The sequence below is a fragment of the Sus scrofa genome, chromosome 14, assembly GCF_054392235.1.
Source record: "Sus scrofa isolate SSC_HxYL_T2T_F1_AM1 chromosome 14, Sscrofa_HxYL_maternal_Yorkshire_Landrace_v2.0, whole genome shotgun sequence".
NCBI lineage: Eukaryota > Metazoa > Chordata > Mammalia > Artiodactyla > Suidae > Sus > Sus scrofa.
Genome location: NC_139396.1, coordinates 158,365,168 through 158,384,703, shown reverse-complemented (window position 1 = coordinate 158,384,703; position 19,536 = coordinate 158,365,168). Strand labels below are relative to the sequence as shown.

The window sequence follows — 19,536 nt, the reverse complement described above, 5'->3', positions numbered from 1 at the left end:
CTCATGGGTACTCAGTCGGGTTCTTAACCTGCTCAGCCACAGTGGGAGTTTCTGAATGCTGATCTTACAATCAAAGGTGATCAGACACAGTCAATGGTTTTGGGTAACTGAGCCACCTTTTGATTAGTCCCAGTTCCAGGACAGTTCTGACGACTAGAACGTTCTGGGCGCCAGGCTTCGGGGCTCAATTTGATGGCTGCTTTCCTAAGCCCCGTGGTATTTATGGTTGATGGGAGGGTTTCCCTCGTGTGTGTGTGTGTGTTCGGCCAGCTCAGTCAGACGACGTCTGAAACCAGAGCCTCGTGTGAGCCCGGGCAGGCGCGGGGCGTGCCGCCGGCCGCGTCGAGCGGGGCCGTCCTGCACATCTTGTCTTCAGCCTGTCTGCTGGCAGGATGGTGAAAGTGAGATGCAGATGCTTTCCTTACATGTGAGATGAGTTAATAAATCAGATGCGCGAACGAGCAGCTCTGGCTACGGTGTCAAGACGTCTGTTAGAAGGAGGAGGAGGTCTCTTGATTGCTTTCCGAGCTGGGCTGGCTGCCTCTGATCCCGGCCCACGCGGCCCAGACCCGAGAGGGTCGGGGGAACCCCTGGCAGCTGGCGAACACCCATTTGGGCAGGGGCTGCCAGCAAAGCTGATGTGGAAGACAGTTCCGGCGGGGGCCAGCAGACCGGCGCTGCTTCCTGTGGGCTCATGAATCCTGAGCAGTCTCTAAGGCCCAGGGCGGTGGCACGTGTGTGTGTGAGTGTTCACAGGCCTCCCTCTGTGGAGCCAGGGCTATTTTCATGACCAACTGGGGCTCAGAGGCCCGGAAGTAGTATGATAATCAAGTCCCGCCTGCAGCCCCAGCCTGTCCTTGCGGGGTAGCTGCAGCTTGAGTTCCCAAAGCGAATAAATCCGTGGCCTTCCTGGCCCGGGAGCCACCTGGGCCCCCTTGGCTGGGCTCCAGCCGTGACAAGGAGCCTCTTCATCCAGCTCTCAGCACAGCTTTCCTGAGAAGCCACTCACTGTGCCCCAGGCCCCCGGTGTCATCAACCTTCCCACCAAGCTCCTGAGGAGGGGAAAGGGGCAATGACCTTGGGACTGGCTAAATGCCCTGAAAGGGGGTTGCCATGGAAACCCAGGGCAGCCGTGCTCCCACCAGGGCTGTGGAAAGCTCCTGATGGGGGCAATTTGTAGAGCCTGCGTGGGTGAACTGTGGTGCAGGCTGGGGAGGGCGGGGGCTGCCGGGGGAAGAGACGGTGGAAGCACTGCAGTGAGAGGTCGCCGGGTGCCCAGTTCAGCCGTGGCTGGACCCTCAAATGGGGGTGGGGAGCAGATCGGGAGACGAGGCGCCTCGGGGGAGCCCCAGGGGGCCAGCGGGCACTCTCTATGCTGTTTCCCGGTTTCCCCTTATTCTGTGGTCGAAGCTGAGGCCGGCTCTACATAGCATATCAAGCGCCAGGCAAGACGTGATGCAGGGTGGTAGGGCAGAGCCGTGAGAGGGATGCAGAAAGCGGGGGTGGGGGGAGTGGGGGGTGGTGGCAGAAGGTATCTAAGTGACAGAATCGGTGGAATGTGGTGACCGCCAAGTCCTGGAGAGATGATGAGCCTCACAGAGGCTGGGTCGGGGGAGGCTGGCCTTTGCTCTCAGCATCTGAGGTGCTGACTCTAAGCTGTAGGCCCCTCTTTTCTGCCCAAGTCAGGGCTCCACCTGTACACATCCCCAGGGTTACCTGGGCTCAAGTCAGGGCTCCCTCATCATCTACACAGTTTCTGGGGTCCCCTGGGGATGGAGGCTGGTCATATTCAAAAGCCAACCATAACCTGGGAATTTAGGGTGTTCTGGAATCAGTCATTGCTTCTGCCTGATGGGATGCATCTGGGCAGGCTGGGCTGAAGGCAGCCGCTACAGCACCCTCACACAGTAGGAGTTCAGCGCCTGCAGTTAGTGGGCAGCGTAGCACCTACAGGTGGAGAGCACGGCCGCGGTGGGCAGGGGGGCTTGGGCCGCACATCCTGTGACCCATCTGTGGCTTTATCCCGCAGCGCCCCAAGCCCGGCCCTCACCATCTCCCTCTGGGCAGGGGGCCCAGCTTCCAGGTCGCCCTGGATCCCCAGAGCCTCCAAGCCTGACCTGCCCGCTTGCCTGCTTTCCCAGCTCGTCTCACTGGCTGGCTGTCCTTTCTTACCTTCAGGGACTTTCACCATCAGGGCCCCAAACCACCCGTGAGAAGCCTGGTCTGCCCCTCTTCCTTTCTGCGCCGCAAAGTCCTGCCTGGGCTCCTTAGCCCATCTCAAGTCCAGCCTCTGTCCAAACCTCTTCCTCCCAAGGCTTTTTCCTCTGACTCCTGTAATGCATGACCCACGCCGCGTGGCACCTCTCGCTTCTCAGTTGAGTGCTTTGCTCGCTAGGAATCAGTGCAGCTTTCTGCATGCAGTGCCGCAGCTGGTCAGAAAGACTGCAGTGCTCAGACACAGCCCAGGGTGCCTTGCCTCTGTCTCTGTTTTTTTTTTCTCCTCTGACACTCAGGTGGTCCTCGTGGCTCTTTTGGATTGTCCCCTTACCCTTTGAATGTGTGGAGAACCCATCAGAAAGATGGTTTCAGGAAAACCCTTCTTCCAGGAAGCCCTCCCTGACTACTCCCAGCCAGTCTCCACCTCCCCACCTCTTCCACGGGAGCACTCCTGTCTCTTGCATCTCTCTAGATCACCTGCCTTCTTACCTTTCCACTTTGGATTATAGTCATGTGCCTGTGCTAGAAAAAGCTCCCTTTGCCAGGGGGCACACACTGAGTTACTCTGGGAAGCTCTGCTAGGCAGACTAGCTGAATCCGAAGTGCATTCTCCACACTTCCCAAGGTGAGCCAAGCGCAGCCCTTTACATCACGGACCAGTAGAAGGGCGGAATTCTCCGGAAGGCACTGCAGAATTCTTTCTCCAGCTGATCTGCTTTCACTGCTGATTTTTGGCTGGAGCAAGTATTAGAATTCATTTGCATTCCCTGAGCATTGAGCTAGAGAAGTGACCCAGCAGACAGGAGACGGCTGGGGAAGTCGCTGCAGTAATGAAAATGTGCTGTTCCCCTCACAGCCAGCTGAGCGCTGGCCACATGGTCCCCGCCATTGCCGATCTGATCTCGTGGATGTTTTTCCATCAATCATCTGAATAAATATTTGGGGCTAGTTCTCCCACTATCACCCACAAAGGAATTTTAAAATGCACTTATCAGATAAAAAGTAAATTGTTACTTCATCAGTCTGCAAAGAAAACAAGAAGCCTGATTTAGCTAAAAGACTTTTTCCTTGATTCAAAAATACTTGTACATATGCTATTATTGGTGTCCTTCACAGACTGAGGATAAAGGTATTGCGTTTCTTTCTAAGAAGCATGAGCAGAAAGGACCAACTTATGTCTCTTGATTAGAAGTATACCTGCGGGACAGAGGTACATCTATCCAGTTTAAAGAACATAAGATAAAAACGCAGAATGGCAGAACGGCAAGGAGGAACGTCTTGGCATGGGATCTCCCAGTTGCCTGGATTTTATTTTCCAAATGATTTTCCTTTTATACCGCAGTGCAGTTCAGTAATAAACCACGCAGCGACATGAAGGATATAAATCTACTTGGCAACCAGAATGAAAGTTGATTCATCATCTGTAAATCACTATATTTTGTGGTTCTCTAAAAAAAAAAAATAATGCTGGGAAACCCTGGAGCTGGAGCAAATGGCAACCCTCACATCAACAGCTAGGCTTTCAGACCTGAACCACATGCTGCTGTTTTAGGGCGAAGTGTGATTTGAACCATTGTTCAGGTTCCTTTATGTGAGTAATTGAAACTTGCCATTCAACACACACACACACACACACATACACACACACACACATTCTTAAAGAGAATGTGGAGAGAGTACACAAATATAAAGTGTGAAAAGTATATATAAAAAAGTGTATATATATTTGTATATGTATGCATATATACACGTGTGTGTGTATAATTTTAATCTCTTGCCACACATCATGACTTTGAAAACTGAGAACTAATTTTAACTGTTAACATTCTGCAGTTGTCACTTTTCTTCCCAGGATCCTTAAGCTTAGACTATCCAAAATGCAGTCCAGCGGGAGACCAACCCCTTCATAGAACTCCTTGAGATTTTTTAAAAGAAATTTTATTGGAGTCTCATTGACTTTTAAAGTTGCGTTCGTTTTGGGTGTACAGAAAATAAATCGGTTCTACATATACGTATGTCCATTCCTTTTCAGATTCTTTTCCCATGTAATGACACAGTATTGAGTAGATTACTCTGTGCTATATGGCAGGTGCTTGTTACCCATCTGTTTTTATGTCCTCGTGTGTATACGTCAATCCCATCCTGGAAATGTATCCCTCCTGCCCCATGTTTCCCTTTGGGTAACCATGAATTTGGTTTCAAAATCTTTGAGTCTGTTTCCTTTTTGCAAATTCTTTTGTATTATTTTTGAGTATCATTTTGTATCATTTTTTCGTTAGATTCCATATATATGTGAGATTCCTTATACTGATCTCAGATGATATTTGTCTTTCTCTGACTTAGTATGCTAATTTCTAGGTCCATGTTGCTGCAAATGCCATTATTTCATTCTTTTTGATGACCGAGTAGTATTCCGTTTCATATATGCACCTTGTCCTCTTTATCCAGTTCTCTGTTGATGGACATTTAGGTTGCTTCCATGTCTTGGCTATTGTAAATAGGGCTACAATGAACAATGGGGTGCATGTATATTTTGAATTATGGTTTTCTCCAGATGTGCCCAGGAGTGGGATTGCAGGATCATACAGTAGTTCTATATTTACTGTTTAAAAGGAACCTCCATACTGTTTCCATAGTGGTTGTACCAGCTTACATTCCCAGTGCAGGAGGGTTCCCTTTTCTCCACTCCATCTCTAGCACTTACTGTTTGTAGTTTTTTGTTTGTTTGTTTGTCTTTTTTTTTTTTTTTTTTTTGCCATTTCTTGGGCTGCTCCCTCAGCATATGGAGGTTCCCAGGCTAGGGATCGAATCGGAGCTGTAGCCACTGGCCTACGCCAGAGCCACAGTAACGTAGGATCCAAGCCATGTCTGCGACCTACACCACAGCTCACGGCAATGCTGGATCCTTAACCCACTGAGCAAGGCCAGGGATTGAACCCGCAACCTCATTGTTCTTAGTCGGATTCATTAACCACTGCGCCACGACGGGAACTCCTGTAGTTTTTTTTTTGTTTGTTTGTTTGTTTGTTTTTTGATGATGGCCATTCTGACTGGTGTAAGGTGGTACCTCATTTGTAGTTTGGGTTTGCATTTCTCTAGTAATTAGCTATATTGAGCTTCTTTTCATGTATTTTTTGGCCATCTGTATGTCTTCTTTGGAGAAATGTCTATTTGATCTTCTGCCCATTTTTTTTATGGGGTTGTTTGGTTTTTTGATACTGAGCTGCCTGAGTTGTTGGTGTATTTTGGAGATGAATTCCTTGTCAGTTGCTTCATTTGTAAATATTTTCTCCCATTCTGTGGGTTGTCTTTTCATTTTGTTTATGGTTTCATTTGCTGTGCAAAAGCTTTTAAGTTGAATTAGGTCCCATTTGTTTATTTTTGTTTTTATTTTCATTACTCTAGGAGGTATTCAAGAAAGATACTGCTGTGATTGATGTCAAAATGTGTTCTGCCTATGTTTTCCTCTAAGAGTTGTATAGTATCTAGTCTTATGTTTAGGTCTTTAATCCATTTTGAGTTTATTTTTGTGTATGGTGTTAGAGAGTGTTCTAATTTCATTCTTTTACGTGTAGCTGTCCAGTTTTCCCGGCATCATTTATTGAAGAGACTGTCTTTTCTCCACCGTACATCTGTTCCTCTTTTTTTATAGATTAATTGACCATAGGTATACAGGTTTATTTCTGGGCTTTTGATGCTCTTCCACTGATTTGTATTTCTGTTTTTGTGCCAGTACCATACTGTTTTGATGACTGTAGCTTTGTAGTAAAGTCCAAAGGCAAGAAGCCTGATTCCTTCAGCTCCATTTTTTTCTTTCTCCTTGAGGATTTTGTATGCTCTATTCTCTTGGAGGTTTACAATGCCCACTGTATGTTAACAGCACTGATAAGTCCTGCAACAATGAAAACTGCTTAAATTCATTTAATCTTGTTTTCCCTAAACTTCTTTGACCTTGAAATGCTTTTATCTAATTCTTGGGAGTCCACTTTGGAAATATAGCTCTAGGACTCTTTGCCTATAACAGTAACTACCACGTTTTGCTAAAAGAAAACCCAACTGGATTTTCAATCTGCCATTTGCCACAGAATCTGGAACTGTGGGAAGGAGGTCTTGCTCTCATTATCTGAATCCCTTTGGTCTAGTAATGCCAGAAAGCGATGGCTGAAGACATTGGGGTCCTCTGGGCAATGGGGTGTGGTGCTGATTACACAGTCTGTCACGAGCTTGCCTCCCTGGGAGCTTGTCTGTTGATAGGCCCTGCCCTGTCTCCATGTGGGCTTCGCTGGCATCTATAATAATGCCACCACTCTGTCACCCAACACAGAGTCCATCAGAGGAATCAGAGCCAGTTGCAGTCCCTTTGGAAAGCACTTCACAAATGTCACAATGTGAAATAACCAGGGAGGGTGCCGTTGTCCATACCAAGAGCTGGGAAAATAGCTAGAGGAAGCAACAAACCACGAGAAAACTAACTGCATAGCTAAGGCAGAGGCTTGCCTTTCTCTGTACCACAGGTAGCTGCAGCAGATTATGTACCTAGGGGCCCTGAGGCTGGTGACCTGGTCCTCTCTTGCCATGGCGTGGAGAGGTTCTCTAAACACTCAGAAGAGGGTTGCCTGTTTCATTAAGTGAAAATCTAGGATGCTCGGTTCTGCAGGTGCTTGGTGGTCTGCTGTGCCAGTGACCCAAGGTAGGAGATGGTGCAGGAGAGAGCCACCGCAGATGCAGGCCACCTTCTGAAGCATGTGGACTTCATGGGGGGCCTTGGACCCCTTTGTCCCCTGCTGCATCTCTTGAGGCATAACCAGAAGATCAATAGAAACGTTAACTTTTGGTGTCTTTGGCCACAGAGATGGAGTATGAAAGGGAGGAGCAGGGACGTTGGTTGGGAAAGGAAGCAAATAGAGCAGGAGGGATTCCTTCAGGTTCTCCAGGGGTTCACTTGCCGCCTGGGGAGAGCTGGCCAGGCAGACAGCCACGGACACCCAGTCTAGAACCACATTGGAGTGGATCCTGGTTGGGGCGTGGGGAGAGCAGCTGGCGATGGAGCTCTTGGGTCCAGAAGGAAGGGAGGTGCACGAAGACTGTTTCTCTCTCGAAATGTTTCTCACGGGCATGTTTGGCTCAGGGATCTGGTTCCTCTAGCTGTGGGACCTGAAGCCATGGCCCCTGGGCCTCACCTGCCTGTGCTGCATCCAGGTTCTTCAGCTCTGAGGGATGGGGGGGGGATGGGTTGTGGGCTCGCTGTGTGCTTGGTGGGCCCTCCTCCGCCCAGGCCCAGACCCTTTCTCAGATCCATCCTTCAGCTCCCAGCACCCTTTTCTGCTCGTGGAAGCCCCGACATGGCAATCTGCTCCAAACTCAAGGATAAGCCCATGTGTTCATGCTTCTTCGGCCAGGAGCCAAAGTTTCTTGACCTCATTTCTTGACCTTGAGCATGAAGAGAGGAACAGATAGCCCTGCAGGCCCCTGGCTTATTTTTCATTTCTTAATTTTGTATGCCTCTACTTGAAGCATCTGAGAGCCACTTTGACTTTCTGAACTGTGATGTTAGCATCTCTCTTTTGTGTCCAAATGATAATTGTCACAGTGGGCTATTTTTTTTAAAAAACAAAATATGCAGCCCCCCACCCCCGCCAGGCCCCTAGAAGGGGCTGCTTATGACACAGAACCATCATTTAAGGACAGGATTCCACAGGATAGAAGGGATTTCAGGAAAATGAGGATGTGTATCCAGCAAAAGATTTTATCTGACCAGCCCCTAAATAAGGGGCAAAAGATCCAGCAAAAGATTTTATCATCACCAAAGCACTCTGGAGACACACAACTTATGAGTCTTGTTTTTCTTCAGTGTAATGCACACTGTTTAATTTCTGGAAGGCGAATTAGTCCAAGGTAGACCACTCAGCTGTTGCCTCCATCAGCAACTGAGAGGTCCAGTGAGGTGAGCTGAATAGAAATGAGGTGCAGTAACTGGTCTAAATTCCTGCAAACCATGATGTAATTATTCCAGGGGTGGGAAGGCCAGCTGCTCCCTGGCTTTGAAACTGACCTAAGGAATCGCCTGTGACCTTAGACTACACATGTCCTGGGGCCTTTTTAAGGGGGACTCCTCTAGAGATGTTCTTCCCTAAAACAGCCCATTTCCAACCCTTTGGGAGGCCTAGGCTTTAGTAGAAGATTCTGGCCGTGTACACCTGGCACTGACACTCCAAAGTGACTTCTTGGATCTTGGCTGGATTCTCCCCGAACAGGCATCACTTAGTTCTGCTGTTTTTAAGATGGGGGAGCACATGCTAAAGGATTCTTCAAGGGGCTCCGGGTGGCTGCCGAGAGCTGCTGGGAGGGCGCTGCATTAATCAATCCAGTGTGAGCCCGATTATCATTTAGATGACTTGTTCAGTAGGAAAAACGAAGCTTTGCAATCAGAGCTGTAGATGAGGACTCTGTGTAAAGGAAAACGAGCTCGGGCCTCATAAACCCCCCATCGCGCTGGTGTCCAGGTGATCCTTGCTGCCTCCTGGGGACACTGTCAGCTGCCTGAATGTTGAGGCCACCGGCCCCTGTGTGTGCTCTCCTGTTTGCACACGTGTGAGAGGAGGGTTATCATAAACACCTGCATTTGTTTATAGAGATTATGGGACCTGGGGACGTGGCTTTTACTCAGCCTCTCCCCGCAAACAGCCTTCAGAAGCACCAAAATCTTGGTAGCTGGCTGTTTGCTAACTTTGAACCAGGTAAAGGCTCAGCATGTCTGGCCTTACGTCATGAAATTAGCAACGAACCAGTTGTTGGGATACAATAATGAGTCAGATACGGTTTTTTTGTTTGTTTTTTTAAGAGATTTTCCAGAAAGGCAGAAATGGGTGATTTATCTTAGTAGTTTTATTGGCGCGTGGGGGGGGACGACTCTCTATTTGAATGATAATGGGAGGTAAATTCATCCACCGTTCTTTTTCCTTCATACGAGTGAAATTAGAATACGCGAAGCTTCAAGGAGAATCCATAAAAGACCCATAAGCAAGCTGAAAATTGTTCTCACCCCTCCCTTTAATTTTATAAAGGCAGAATTTCCATTAAAAGGAACTTGATAGATGGGCGTAAGCTGTATTTTTAAGCCAAGTGCTTGCCAGGATGGTTTCCATTCCATGAAATGAGGTCCCTGATGGATCCTGCTGTGTGCGCCCCTGAAGAACTGTCTCTTGCCGCAGGCAGGTCCCCCGCGGTCCTGCTGCATTTCCGCCTGGGCCGCCTTCCTCCCAGCCTTTCTTGCTCCCACTGTCAGGACCTCTTTTTCAAGATTCAGCTCAGCTGTCTTCTGATGGGAAGTCTCCCTGGCCATGCCCTTTCCCTGGTGGACTGTGCGCCTCTCCCCACCACGAGCCCCCTCCCTGTGCTGCTGTAGGCCCTGGCACCTGAAGGCCTCATGTTTCTGGCTTTTGCCCCAGACTGTGAGCCCTTAATCATTGATCTTTGAGTCCCCCGAGCATCAAAGAGATGAAAACTTAGTAGTCAAATGATGGGGTTACTCCAACCCAAAGCCTTTTTCTTTTCTTTTCTTCTTAATGTATTTTATTCAAGTATAATTGATTCGGAATGTATTAATTTCTGCTGCATAGCAAAGTGATGCCGTTATACATGTGTGTACTCTTTTTCACATTCTTTTCCATGATGCTTTATCACGGGATAGTGACTATAGTCTCTGTGCTGCCCAGTAGGACCTTTTGCTGTTGATCCATCTTGTATATAACAGTTCTCCCCTGCTAATCCCAAATTCCCAATCCATTGCATCCCCATAAAGCTGGGTTTTCTCTCACACCTTTGTGGCTTGCTTTGCTCAGGTTTGGTGGGTGTAGGTAAGTCCCGAGTCCTCCCACTCCACAGCCCTCCTGAGTGCTCCCTTCTCTCACTGACTTGACTGCAACGGCCTGGCCTATCTCCCTGCCACCGTGTCTGAATGTCCTTCACCCCATTGATGTGCATTCGGAGCAGCTGCTGGAGCCATCCTTTCAGGATCCAAATCAGATCCCCTGCTTAAAATCCCTCCTGGTTCTCCATGTCTCGTACTCTGAAGGGAAACTCAGCAGGCTTGCAAAGCTCCTTAATAGCTTGCAAAACTTAACATGGATTGTTCCCACCTCCAGTTGTTACCGGAGGCCAAACAATCCTGAAAAGTCGGGATTTGGAGCAGAGAAAGGTTTATTGCAGGGCCATGCAAGGAGAATAGGTGGCTCATCTCCCCCCCGCCGCCCCCCGAAAAAAAGCCCAAACTCCTCAAAGGGATTCAGCAAAGCATTTTTAAGGACAAGGTGAGGGAGGAGGCAAACTTGTTGGTCTCAGACTTGGTTGTCTGCAAACTTCTTGGTATCAGAATCCTTTGTTCTTGCAGCTGTCCCTGTATGGCAGGGCAAGATGTTCCTATGAACCTCCAAGACAAATATTACCATCTGTTCTGCAACTTTGTATTTCTATAGGAATGGGAAAGCCTTAATTCTTAAAGGTCAGAGCTTTGAGAATGGGTGATCCTGTAAATTTCAGGGTTTAAGCAACCTTCTTAATAACTGGGAGCAAAAGCAACAGAGTACAAAGGTAAAAGAAACAGACCCAATAGTGGGTCAGATTTGTTGTCCCTATTCCATTGGGATCATCAGAGATTGTGGTTCAGATTCCAGTGCCCGTGCATTGTCAGACTCCCCAGGTGGTGGCCAAGTGCAAGCTGGGTGGGAAACCAAAGATGGTCTTTGCTCTCGCCTCTGCTCTCAGCCGGCTTTCGCCTTGTGCCCCCAAGGCCCCCTCCTCGCACTGCATACACCATGGCCCCCATTCCTTCCTCACTGTCCCCTCTGCTGGCCCCCACAGCTGGCTCCTGTGGTCATCATGGTTAAACAGATCCTCTCCAAGGCCTTCCTGAGCAGCGGGGTCTCTCCCTTGACCCTGGCGCCAGGATTTGTTTTCATCACATCACGTACCTGATACATTGTAGCTGTTTTAATTATCTGACTCCTCCCTCAGCAAATGAAGTCTCAGAGGGGCAGGAGCTTACCAATTTTCTTCTGAGCCTCTCCTGGAGGCAGGGTAGTTGCTCATTAAATGTAGACAGCAAGAAGAAGAGAAAGGGATTTTGGATTGGTCTCCTGGGAAGAGGACCAGCACTTGCTGGGTGGGTTCCTCAACCACAGGTTGGTGGCCGTGTTCTGAGATTAAGAGCAGGTGTGGACAAGGCTGGATTGATTTGGTCTGAGACCCAGCTTTGCCATGCACTCATTTACTGCATGAACCTGAGCAGGCAAACCCTTGGCCTTTTGAACTTTGATTTTCCAATCCTAAAATACCAAAAATTATGAGCATGTCACAGGGTTGGTGTGAAGCTCTATTGAGACCCATAAACACAGGCAGGTTACCATAACCAGTGATTCTGAGCCCTCAGGTGTCACACTGCTCCCTGCCCCATCTCTGGCCACTTCTGTTCTCACAGCAACAAATAGGGGCCTTTTCACTCGAATGAGGTTGGGAGCCATTAGTGACACACTTGATTTATTTCCAGCACCTTCCTCCAGGGAGGTAGGGCTTTGCTTCCTTCCACCCTTTGCTCCAGCCCAGAAAGCCCCCCACTGTCCATCAGAGGGGCCTGGTGCTATTATGAAAACTCAAAGTCAACAGCAACCAACAGGGTGTGGGGTGGAGCCCACCAGCTGGGATGGGCCCTCTTGGATACAGGCCTGCTTGTTTTGCGTCGAACATGGGCTGCTGGGCCCAGAATTTCAGCTTGGGCTGGGGCACAGCAGGCCGAGAAGCGTTCAGAAAACAAAACAGTGGAGGTGCCAAATAGCTTGCATTTGCTTTTGTTTCCTCTTGGAAATAAGACCAAAGCTTCTTTGTGGTGTCAGGTGCTCTAAAGAAACAAACCATTTCTGAGAGGAGACCACAAACAGTGATGACAGCAGTGATGCAAATGCCATCTCGAGCCTTTCTGTCCCCGGGGGCACCAGGCATCTGTCACGTGGGCCTCACCCTCGTCTTGAGTCACTCCTGGGAAATGCAGGGCTGACTGGAGTCTCCGCTTTGTCTGAAGCCCCTTCTCCCTGCCCGAGTGAGTCCTCAGGCAGGCACTGTTGGCACGCTTGAGACTCCGACCTCCCTAAGGTGACACCCCACTTCTTCGGAGTGCTGCTGGGGTTTTCCTGGGGCCCCGGGCTCCAGCCTGGCCCTGCCAGGCGTGAGAGCAGAGGGTGGGCAGGGGAGGCGTCTTGGCAGACCACAGTCTTCCTTGGCCTTGTCGACTCTCCTCGCTCGCATGGCCCAAGGCCTTTCCAAACACTGGGGATGTGTTCCCTTCAATGGGAAATTTCTGCTGGTTGCTTTCTCCTTTCTCCTGTTTCTCCCTTGAATCTTGTCTTTGAAGTTGAGGAGTGGTGCCATTTTTTTTTCCTTGTCTGTTTATAACCAGACAGCCTACGAGCTCAGCCCTCGTGTTTCCATATTGTAAATCAGTAGCCGCCTTCTCCCCAGAGAGAACAAGAGGCTTCTGGATGTCCCTGCCTCTATCCCACTTCTGGGAAATTCCTGGAAAATTCAATATATTCTAAGCCTGGGAGATTTTCAGCAGCTTCTCTGCAGTGTTGCAAAAGGGGGGCCGAACCAGGTTGGGGAGACTTGGTGGGGTATTGGCTGGGGGTCCCAGGGAGCCCACTCCAACCCCATGATTGAAGGACCCTGAGTCACCTGTCTGCATATGCTGAGTGAAGGCAGGTGACCTGGTTACATCCAGGTGCTCCAGACAAGTATGTGTGACAGCTGCTCAGGTGCCTTCCCCTACAACAAGGACCCAAGGAATATTTTTGTGTCCCAGACTCTTGGCTAGTCCATAGGGATGAGCATCTCATGGAAGTTCAGATATTACAAAAGGGTGTACACCATTTTTTTTTGGGGGGGGGCGCTTTTTAGGGCCATACCTGTGGCACATGGAGGTTCCCAGGCTAGGGGTCCAATCAGAGCTGCAGCTGCTGGCCTACGCCACAGCTATGCCAGATCCAAGCCATATCTGTGACCTATACCACAGGTCAGGGCAACACTGGATTCTTAACCCACTGAGCAAGACCAGGGATCGAACCCACATCCTCATGAATACTCGTCAGGTTTGTAACCCACTGAGCCATGACAGGAACTCCAATTTTTCTTATTTTCAAACAGAATTTTTTTTTTTTTCTTTTTACAGCTCCACCTGCAGCATATGGATGTTCCCAGGCTAGGAGTTGAATCAGAGCTTCAGCTGCAGGCCTACGCCACAGCCACAGCCACAGCCACGAGGGCTCCATGCTGCATCTGCAGTCTACACCGGCGCTTGCAGCCACCCCAGGTCTTTAACCCACTGAGCAAGGCCAGGGATTGAATCCGCATCCTCACGGAGGCTATGTTGTGCTCTTACCTGTGGACCACGACAGGAACTCCCTACACAGACCATGTTTAAGCGCCATCTGTGAACACCCCTGCGATCAGTAATATGTTCAATTACATTGAAAACCACTCCGGACTCACAGTGATTTTTTAGCCGCTGTGCACTTTCTCAGAAGGCATTAGACAGCTGTTACTCTTGTGTTGTTGTCCATTATATCTTCTCACACTGGGAAGGGCTGATCCCTCCTTTGGAAAAGAGGCAGAGGCCAGGTGTCCCTGACGGCGGTGGGGCAGGGGCAGCGGTGGCCAGAGCTGCGAGCGAAAGCTCTGCTCTCTCTCGGTGAGCTCAGCGATAGCCGGGAGATTGCCTTGTCCTCAGAGGCACCCGAAACCTAGTATGGAGATGGGTTTGTGGCTCTGAGGACCTCATGCCCCGCACCCTGCAGCCAGAGTGACACTGAAGCACATCCTAGTGCCACACAGGCTGGCACTGCCCCGGTAATGACTTATTATTGCTCAGTGAAGCATGCCAAGGAGTCGCTGCCCATCAAGTCTGTTAGATGTTAACCTTGAACTTCATGCCTGTATTTAACAGCTGTCAAGACCAACCTGTTGGTCGTTGATTCCAGAACAACCCACTGTGTGTGTATCTACTGAGTCCTGCGGTATCTGTGACAGGCTGGGCTTTGTTTAACGATCGGTCACCGAGGGTGACCTAAGGCCCTCATACGACGTTCCTCTTGCGACGTGCAACGTCCCTCCCTCCTGAAACGAATCCTCTTTCCATTTGTTTCAGATAACTTGTTCAAGCCCAAAGAAAGGTGCATTTCAGAGAAGGAGATGCACATGCGATCGAAAAGGTACTGGGTTACATGGGGGGGGGGGGGGTGAACAAATTTGGGACAGGGGTGGGGGGCGGCGACCAAAGGGTGGCTTGATGGGTCCAGGCGCTGTCTGGCGGAGCCACTCTTTCTTGGTCCCTGTTTAAGGTCTGAGGCCTTGGATGGGAATGTGAAAAGCCGGCTACAAGAGGCGCAGTTGTGGAATTGCACCTCCGGACGTTAAAGTCGTTCTTGGAAAAACCTTAGGGAAGTGGTGGGTCTTGGATTCTGAACCCTCTCGGTAATTGGTCTCCGAGAGATCCCCAGACTCAAGACAGGACTGCCTCTGGCCTTTCCCATCATTGCTCTGGGCAGGTCCCGTCCGTCCCTTTGCACCTCTGCAGGTAATTTGAGGAGGAGGAGACAGGGCTGGGCCTCCCGAGGGCCTTGACAGTGACGGGGCCCTCAGGAAAGCATCCAAACTTGGAGGCCGATGATGCGTGGGGGCCACAAGCCGGCCTTCCTGGCGCTCCACCCCTGGCGGGCTTGGCGGCCCGGCCACAGCACACTCGCTGGTCTGCTTGGCTGGTTGCTCTTCTAGACGCCCACTGATTCTCACCAGCACACAAAGGCTGCCATTCTTTCTGAGACCTGGCCTCCTAACCAAAATGTAATAACTCGGTAGCATGTGCCAAGTTCATGCAAGTAAAATGTCATTAGTTTATAATAAAGTATCTAGCACTGGGAGGAATTATAATAATTAAACCGAATTGATAGCACAACTTAGAGAAACCATTGAAATAGGAAGAATGCATTGCTCCCCACACCAGGCACAGACTCTCTGCTTTTATCATGATGAGATGGGTTCTGTGGTAATTAGCCAACTCTGGTGCTCAGCAGGGAACCTCGGTATAAATAAAAAAGTGACAGTGAGCAGAAGGGGACTGTCCCCTTAGCGACCTGATCCATAGCATTCTACCTGGGGTTTTTAAAGGGCCGCTGGGTTTCAAGACCTGCCATTTCAGAGGTGCAAAGTTGTGTATACCTCATGCCCAAAGTATTCCTTTTTCAATTTAGTGGAAAATGCAGTTGAATTGTCCCCTCCTAGTCCCCAAACCCAAAGCTGCTACGATGGAGACTTGCAGTTAAAAGGATGGCTCTCGATGCAGCATTTGTGGGCAGGTATCACCCTGTCACTTTACCGAAGAGGAGACGGAGGCTCTGAGGGAACCAGTGAGCAGAGTGATGCAACTTCCTAGGTCATGGCTTCCCCGGCCGGAAACCGGTCTCCTCAGATGCGGTCAATGATGGGTTTTCTGCTCTGGGGGCTGTACCCTGGGTGGCCTCAGACCCTGGTTCTCAGACCTCACTTACCCACAGAATCCCACCCTGGAGCTGTCTTGTCTTTTGTCTTCTTTGTTATTCACTATATTGTTAAATTGCATTTTCATTGAAAAAATTCAAACAAAGGAGAGAGAGCTGAAGTCCCTTTTGACCAGCTCCCCCACCTGCTCTTCTCTCCAGCCTGGTCCAGTCTCCAGAGATGCCACAGTTGTCAGCATCCCAAATAGCCTTCCAGGCCTTTCTCTCCACCTGAAAATAGACTTGTATGTGTGTGGATACAAGGATCTAATGTTTAACCACAAATAGGATCATACCCTGTATCATCTTCCTGTGGCTTGTTTCTTTCACTTTATAACACGTCTGCGAGGTCTGCGTCGGAAGATAGAGGTACAGATAATTTTCTTCATTGAGGTGGGCTGGTCCATTGTCATTTATTTAGGATGCTCTTTTAAGAAAAGGTTGCAGCAGAAGCTCCAGGGCTGAGGCCTAGGAATCTTTATCCTGAACTCCCCACACGATCAGACGATCAGATGATCCAGATCAGGAAGATGTGGCTTCGTGGATCCAGAGGGGTTTTCTCTGTGGGGCTCTGGGAATGGTCAGCCTTCCTACTGTTCCTCTCCGTCCTCTCCTGGGCTGTTATAGAAGAGCTCCTGGATGCAGCAGCCATGTGTTCACGTATCCATTTAGACCACACTGATGCCCACAGGGTGCCAGGCACCGTGCAGCTCCCCGGTCATCTTATGCTGCCTTCCTGGAGGACAGTGCTGTGCCAAGTCAGACAGACTAAGCTGGACTCCCAGCCCTTCATGAAGCTGCTGTCCTCACTGGGCTGGGGCTCCTCACTCACCCGACTGCAGGACACGGTGTCTTCTGACGGCAGTGAGGGCTGCCTGGGGATGTTCATGGCAGGGGCTCCGCCTCGTACCCTATAGCCAAGACCGTGTCACCTGCTGATGTTGTTATCCATCTTTTTATGCTAGTGTCACCTGCTGATGTTGTCATCAGCAGTGTTTAATACCAGGTAGTTCTGTGTTAATAGTGGACACATTAAAGACATTTTGTCTGGTTTTCAGACATGAGGGAAATAAAAAAAAGAGATGTTGAGTGGAGGGCCACGTGTCCAGCCGCCCCCAAAGTGCAGGCAGCCGCGTTTCCGTTGTGTCCGTGGGTGTTGTGGGGCAGAGGAGTTCCCGTCGCAGCTCAGTGGAAACGAATCTGCCTAGTGTCCATGAGGACGCAGGTTTGATCCCTCGCCTCGCTCAGTGGGTTAAGGATCCAGCATTGCTGTGAGCTGTGGTGTAGGCTGGTGGTTACAACTCCGACGTGACCCCTAGCTTGGCAACCTCCATATGGCTCGGGTGCGGCCCTAAGGAAAAAAGCCGTGTCGGGCACCAGCACCTAAACAGTGTCTGTTGGGAGGTAAGAGGGGGACCTAGAGGAAGGGTCCCGCAGGCCCTGCTTGTGTCTTGGAGACTCAGTCATGGTACAGCAGGACAAGAGCCTAACACTTAGAGCCCGTGATGTGTTTGGCAATGTCCCTTGATTAGGAACGCAACAGGTAAAGAGGCAGACACACACCTGTTTACCTGTGTGTGACTCCAGTACAATTCCTGCTGCTTCCATGGACTTGCTGCTCCTCTCCCCGTCACAGGCAGGCACACAGTCGAGGGGCCAGAAGGTGCTTGGTGCGGGGTAAGTTTACACTCAGAGCGACAAAGCGTGAGGTCTGGCATCTCTGTTTTACAAGCAGGTGGTTGATCACCATAGAGCGTGGAGGGACGAGAAAAGCGACGTCGAAATAAATCACCCAGCCTCTGCAGCCTGGCCCGGGGTGCCGCACAGCCCCTTCCCCGGGCAGCCCCATCTGGAGGCCGTCGGGGGAGCCCTGGTCCCGGTGTCTCACAGATGCGGGATGCTCACGTGTGGCGGAGCTTCCCTTTGAAATGGAAGAGGCTGCCGACAGGACGGGACACAGACCCACAGCAGGCACGCGCCGTCTTGCTCCCATTCAAAATGTTTTCCGAATCTGTTTCAGAATCTATAATAACTTGCCGGAAGTGAGAAAGAAAAAAGAAGAACAAAAGAAAAGGGTGATCTTACAGAGTAACAGACTCCGGGCCGAGGTCTTCAAAAAGGTAACCGCCCGGCCGCCGGCAGGTGTGACGTGTGTGTGGTGCCCAGATGCTGAATCTGAACTTGACATCTTTGTCTCCTGCTTCTCTAGCAATTACTGGACCAGCTCCTTCAAAGGAACGCAGTCTAACCGCAGGCTGCCCTGCTGACCCTCTACCTGGACCTGGGACGACTTCAAACGCTGGATAAACCATTAAACTTCGTGTTATCTTCGTGACGTGAAATACTTTTTTTTTTTTTTTTTTTTTTTTTTTTTTAATAAAGGAAAGCATAGCTTCCTGAATTACTGACCCAAACCAAGCAGAAACAGTAATCCTTGAGGGAATGGGTCATCAGACGGTTATAGGGTAACCAGCTCCACGGACCCATTAGACACAGTCCATTCATTTTTCTCCATCTGAGTTTTATCTTTTGCTTCTGATTTGTTCCTGCCGCCCATTTCCACCCAGGCAGAAAGGCCTTATATGCTCACATGGGGTGAGATCCCAGGGGGGCTATTTTTTTTATTATTATTATATTTCCAGGACCGGAATGCATCGCCTAAAAAATACCAGTGCCGACCTGTGCCAGGTTTTTGCCCTCCCAACCTTGAGGTATTCATCACGCAGGGTGTTTGAAGCCTCTCTGGATGTGCGCACTGGGTAAAGCCAGAGGCTGGCTTTGGAAACAGGTGATCTGCTGGGGACCGGGGAGCAGCGGCCTGTTTCTCTGTGACCTGGCGGGGGCAGGCAGAGCAGCCCTCACCACCCTCACCCCACTCCCAGGACCATTCTTCATTGAGCAAAAGAGTCTATTTCCATGGAAGCCAGGAGGGCAGAAGTGGCTGAAAAAAGTTGTAGGTAACTTCAGTGTTTTCAGCACACTGCCCCCCCTGCCCCAAGAAAGCTGTGTTGCTAAAAATGGCCTGATGGCTCCAACCTCATTTGTTCCTCCAGTTGCAAATGTCCTTTATTTATAAATGTGTGTTTGGGGAGTTGCGAACAATAGTTTTATGAAAATGGAAATAAATGCAGTTATTACAAAAATTAAAGTATTGCTCAGCTCCATGTTCTGCGTCCCAAGCAGCCAGTGCAGATGGCGCTCAGAGAGAAATGTCGCCAAGGTCCAGGTGGGGGCCTCTGACCCCCTGTGCTGTCGCCTTCTCCCTATCACTGCCCCAGGTCGGGACCCTTGTCCTTCCCGATGCCCCAGGGAGAAGGTTGTTCCCAGGGAGCTGGCACAGCAGGAGGCTGTTGAGAGCAAGTCTTAGGATCCTGGGGACCCTGAATCTCCCCAGGAATGAGCAGGAAGGTTAGGGGATTAGGCAGGTGCTGGTGACACTTCTGTCCTCTTCCCTTCGCCCCTGCTGCATAGCTGTCTCCTATTCCTGGAATGCCTTTCCTCTGCGTTTCTTCTAGAACACTGTTGAAAAGCTCGGCCTCTAGGTTCTCTCCTGACACTTCTCCGTATGGATCAGCACGTCCCTCTGGGTGCATGTAGCGCCAGAACCTGTGCCCATCGCCCAGCACGGGGATCTGAGCTTGCCTCTGGGAGCAGACACTCTCGATTCACGTCTCGGCTGCTCTGCTCCCTGGTCTGTGGCCGTCAGCAAGGTTCTCAGCTCAGAGCCCATCCGGAGAGAGGG

At 50.1% G+C, this 19,536-nt stretch overlaps 1 protein-coding gene across 16 annotated transcripts in view; it reads left to right on the top strand.

Moving 5' to 3' along the window:
• The window catches only part of C14H10orf90 (chromosome 14 C10orf90 homolog), a 235,829-nt gene extending 216,892 nt beyond the window's left edge, over positions 1-18,937 (top strand). For 14 of the 16 annotated variants that reach the window (XM_084995868.1, XM_084995862.1, XM_084995860.1 and 11 more), the window contains 3 exons: positions 14,408-14,471; positions 17,815-17,914; positions 18,004-18,937. In XM_084995868.1, coding sequence (XP_084851994.1) covers positions 14,408-14,471; positions 17,815-17,914; positions 18,004-18,042 — 203 coding nt within the window. In that variant the 3' untranslated portion in view covers positions 18,043-18,937. Of the gene's footprint in view, positions 1-14,407; positions 14,472-17,529; positions 17,915-18,003 lie in introns of those variants that run through there. The other 2 variants (XM_084995861.1, XM_084995856.1) reach the window with 2 other exon arrangements.
• The last annotated feature ends 599 nt before the right edge of the window (positions 18,938-19,536 follow it).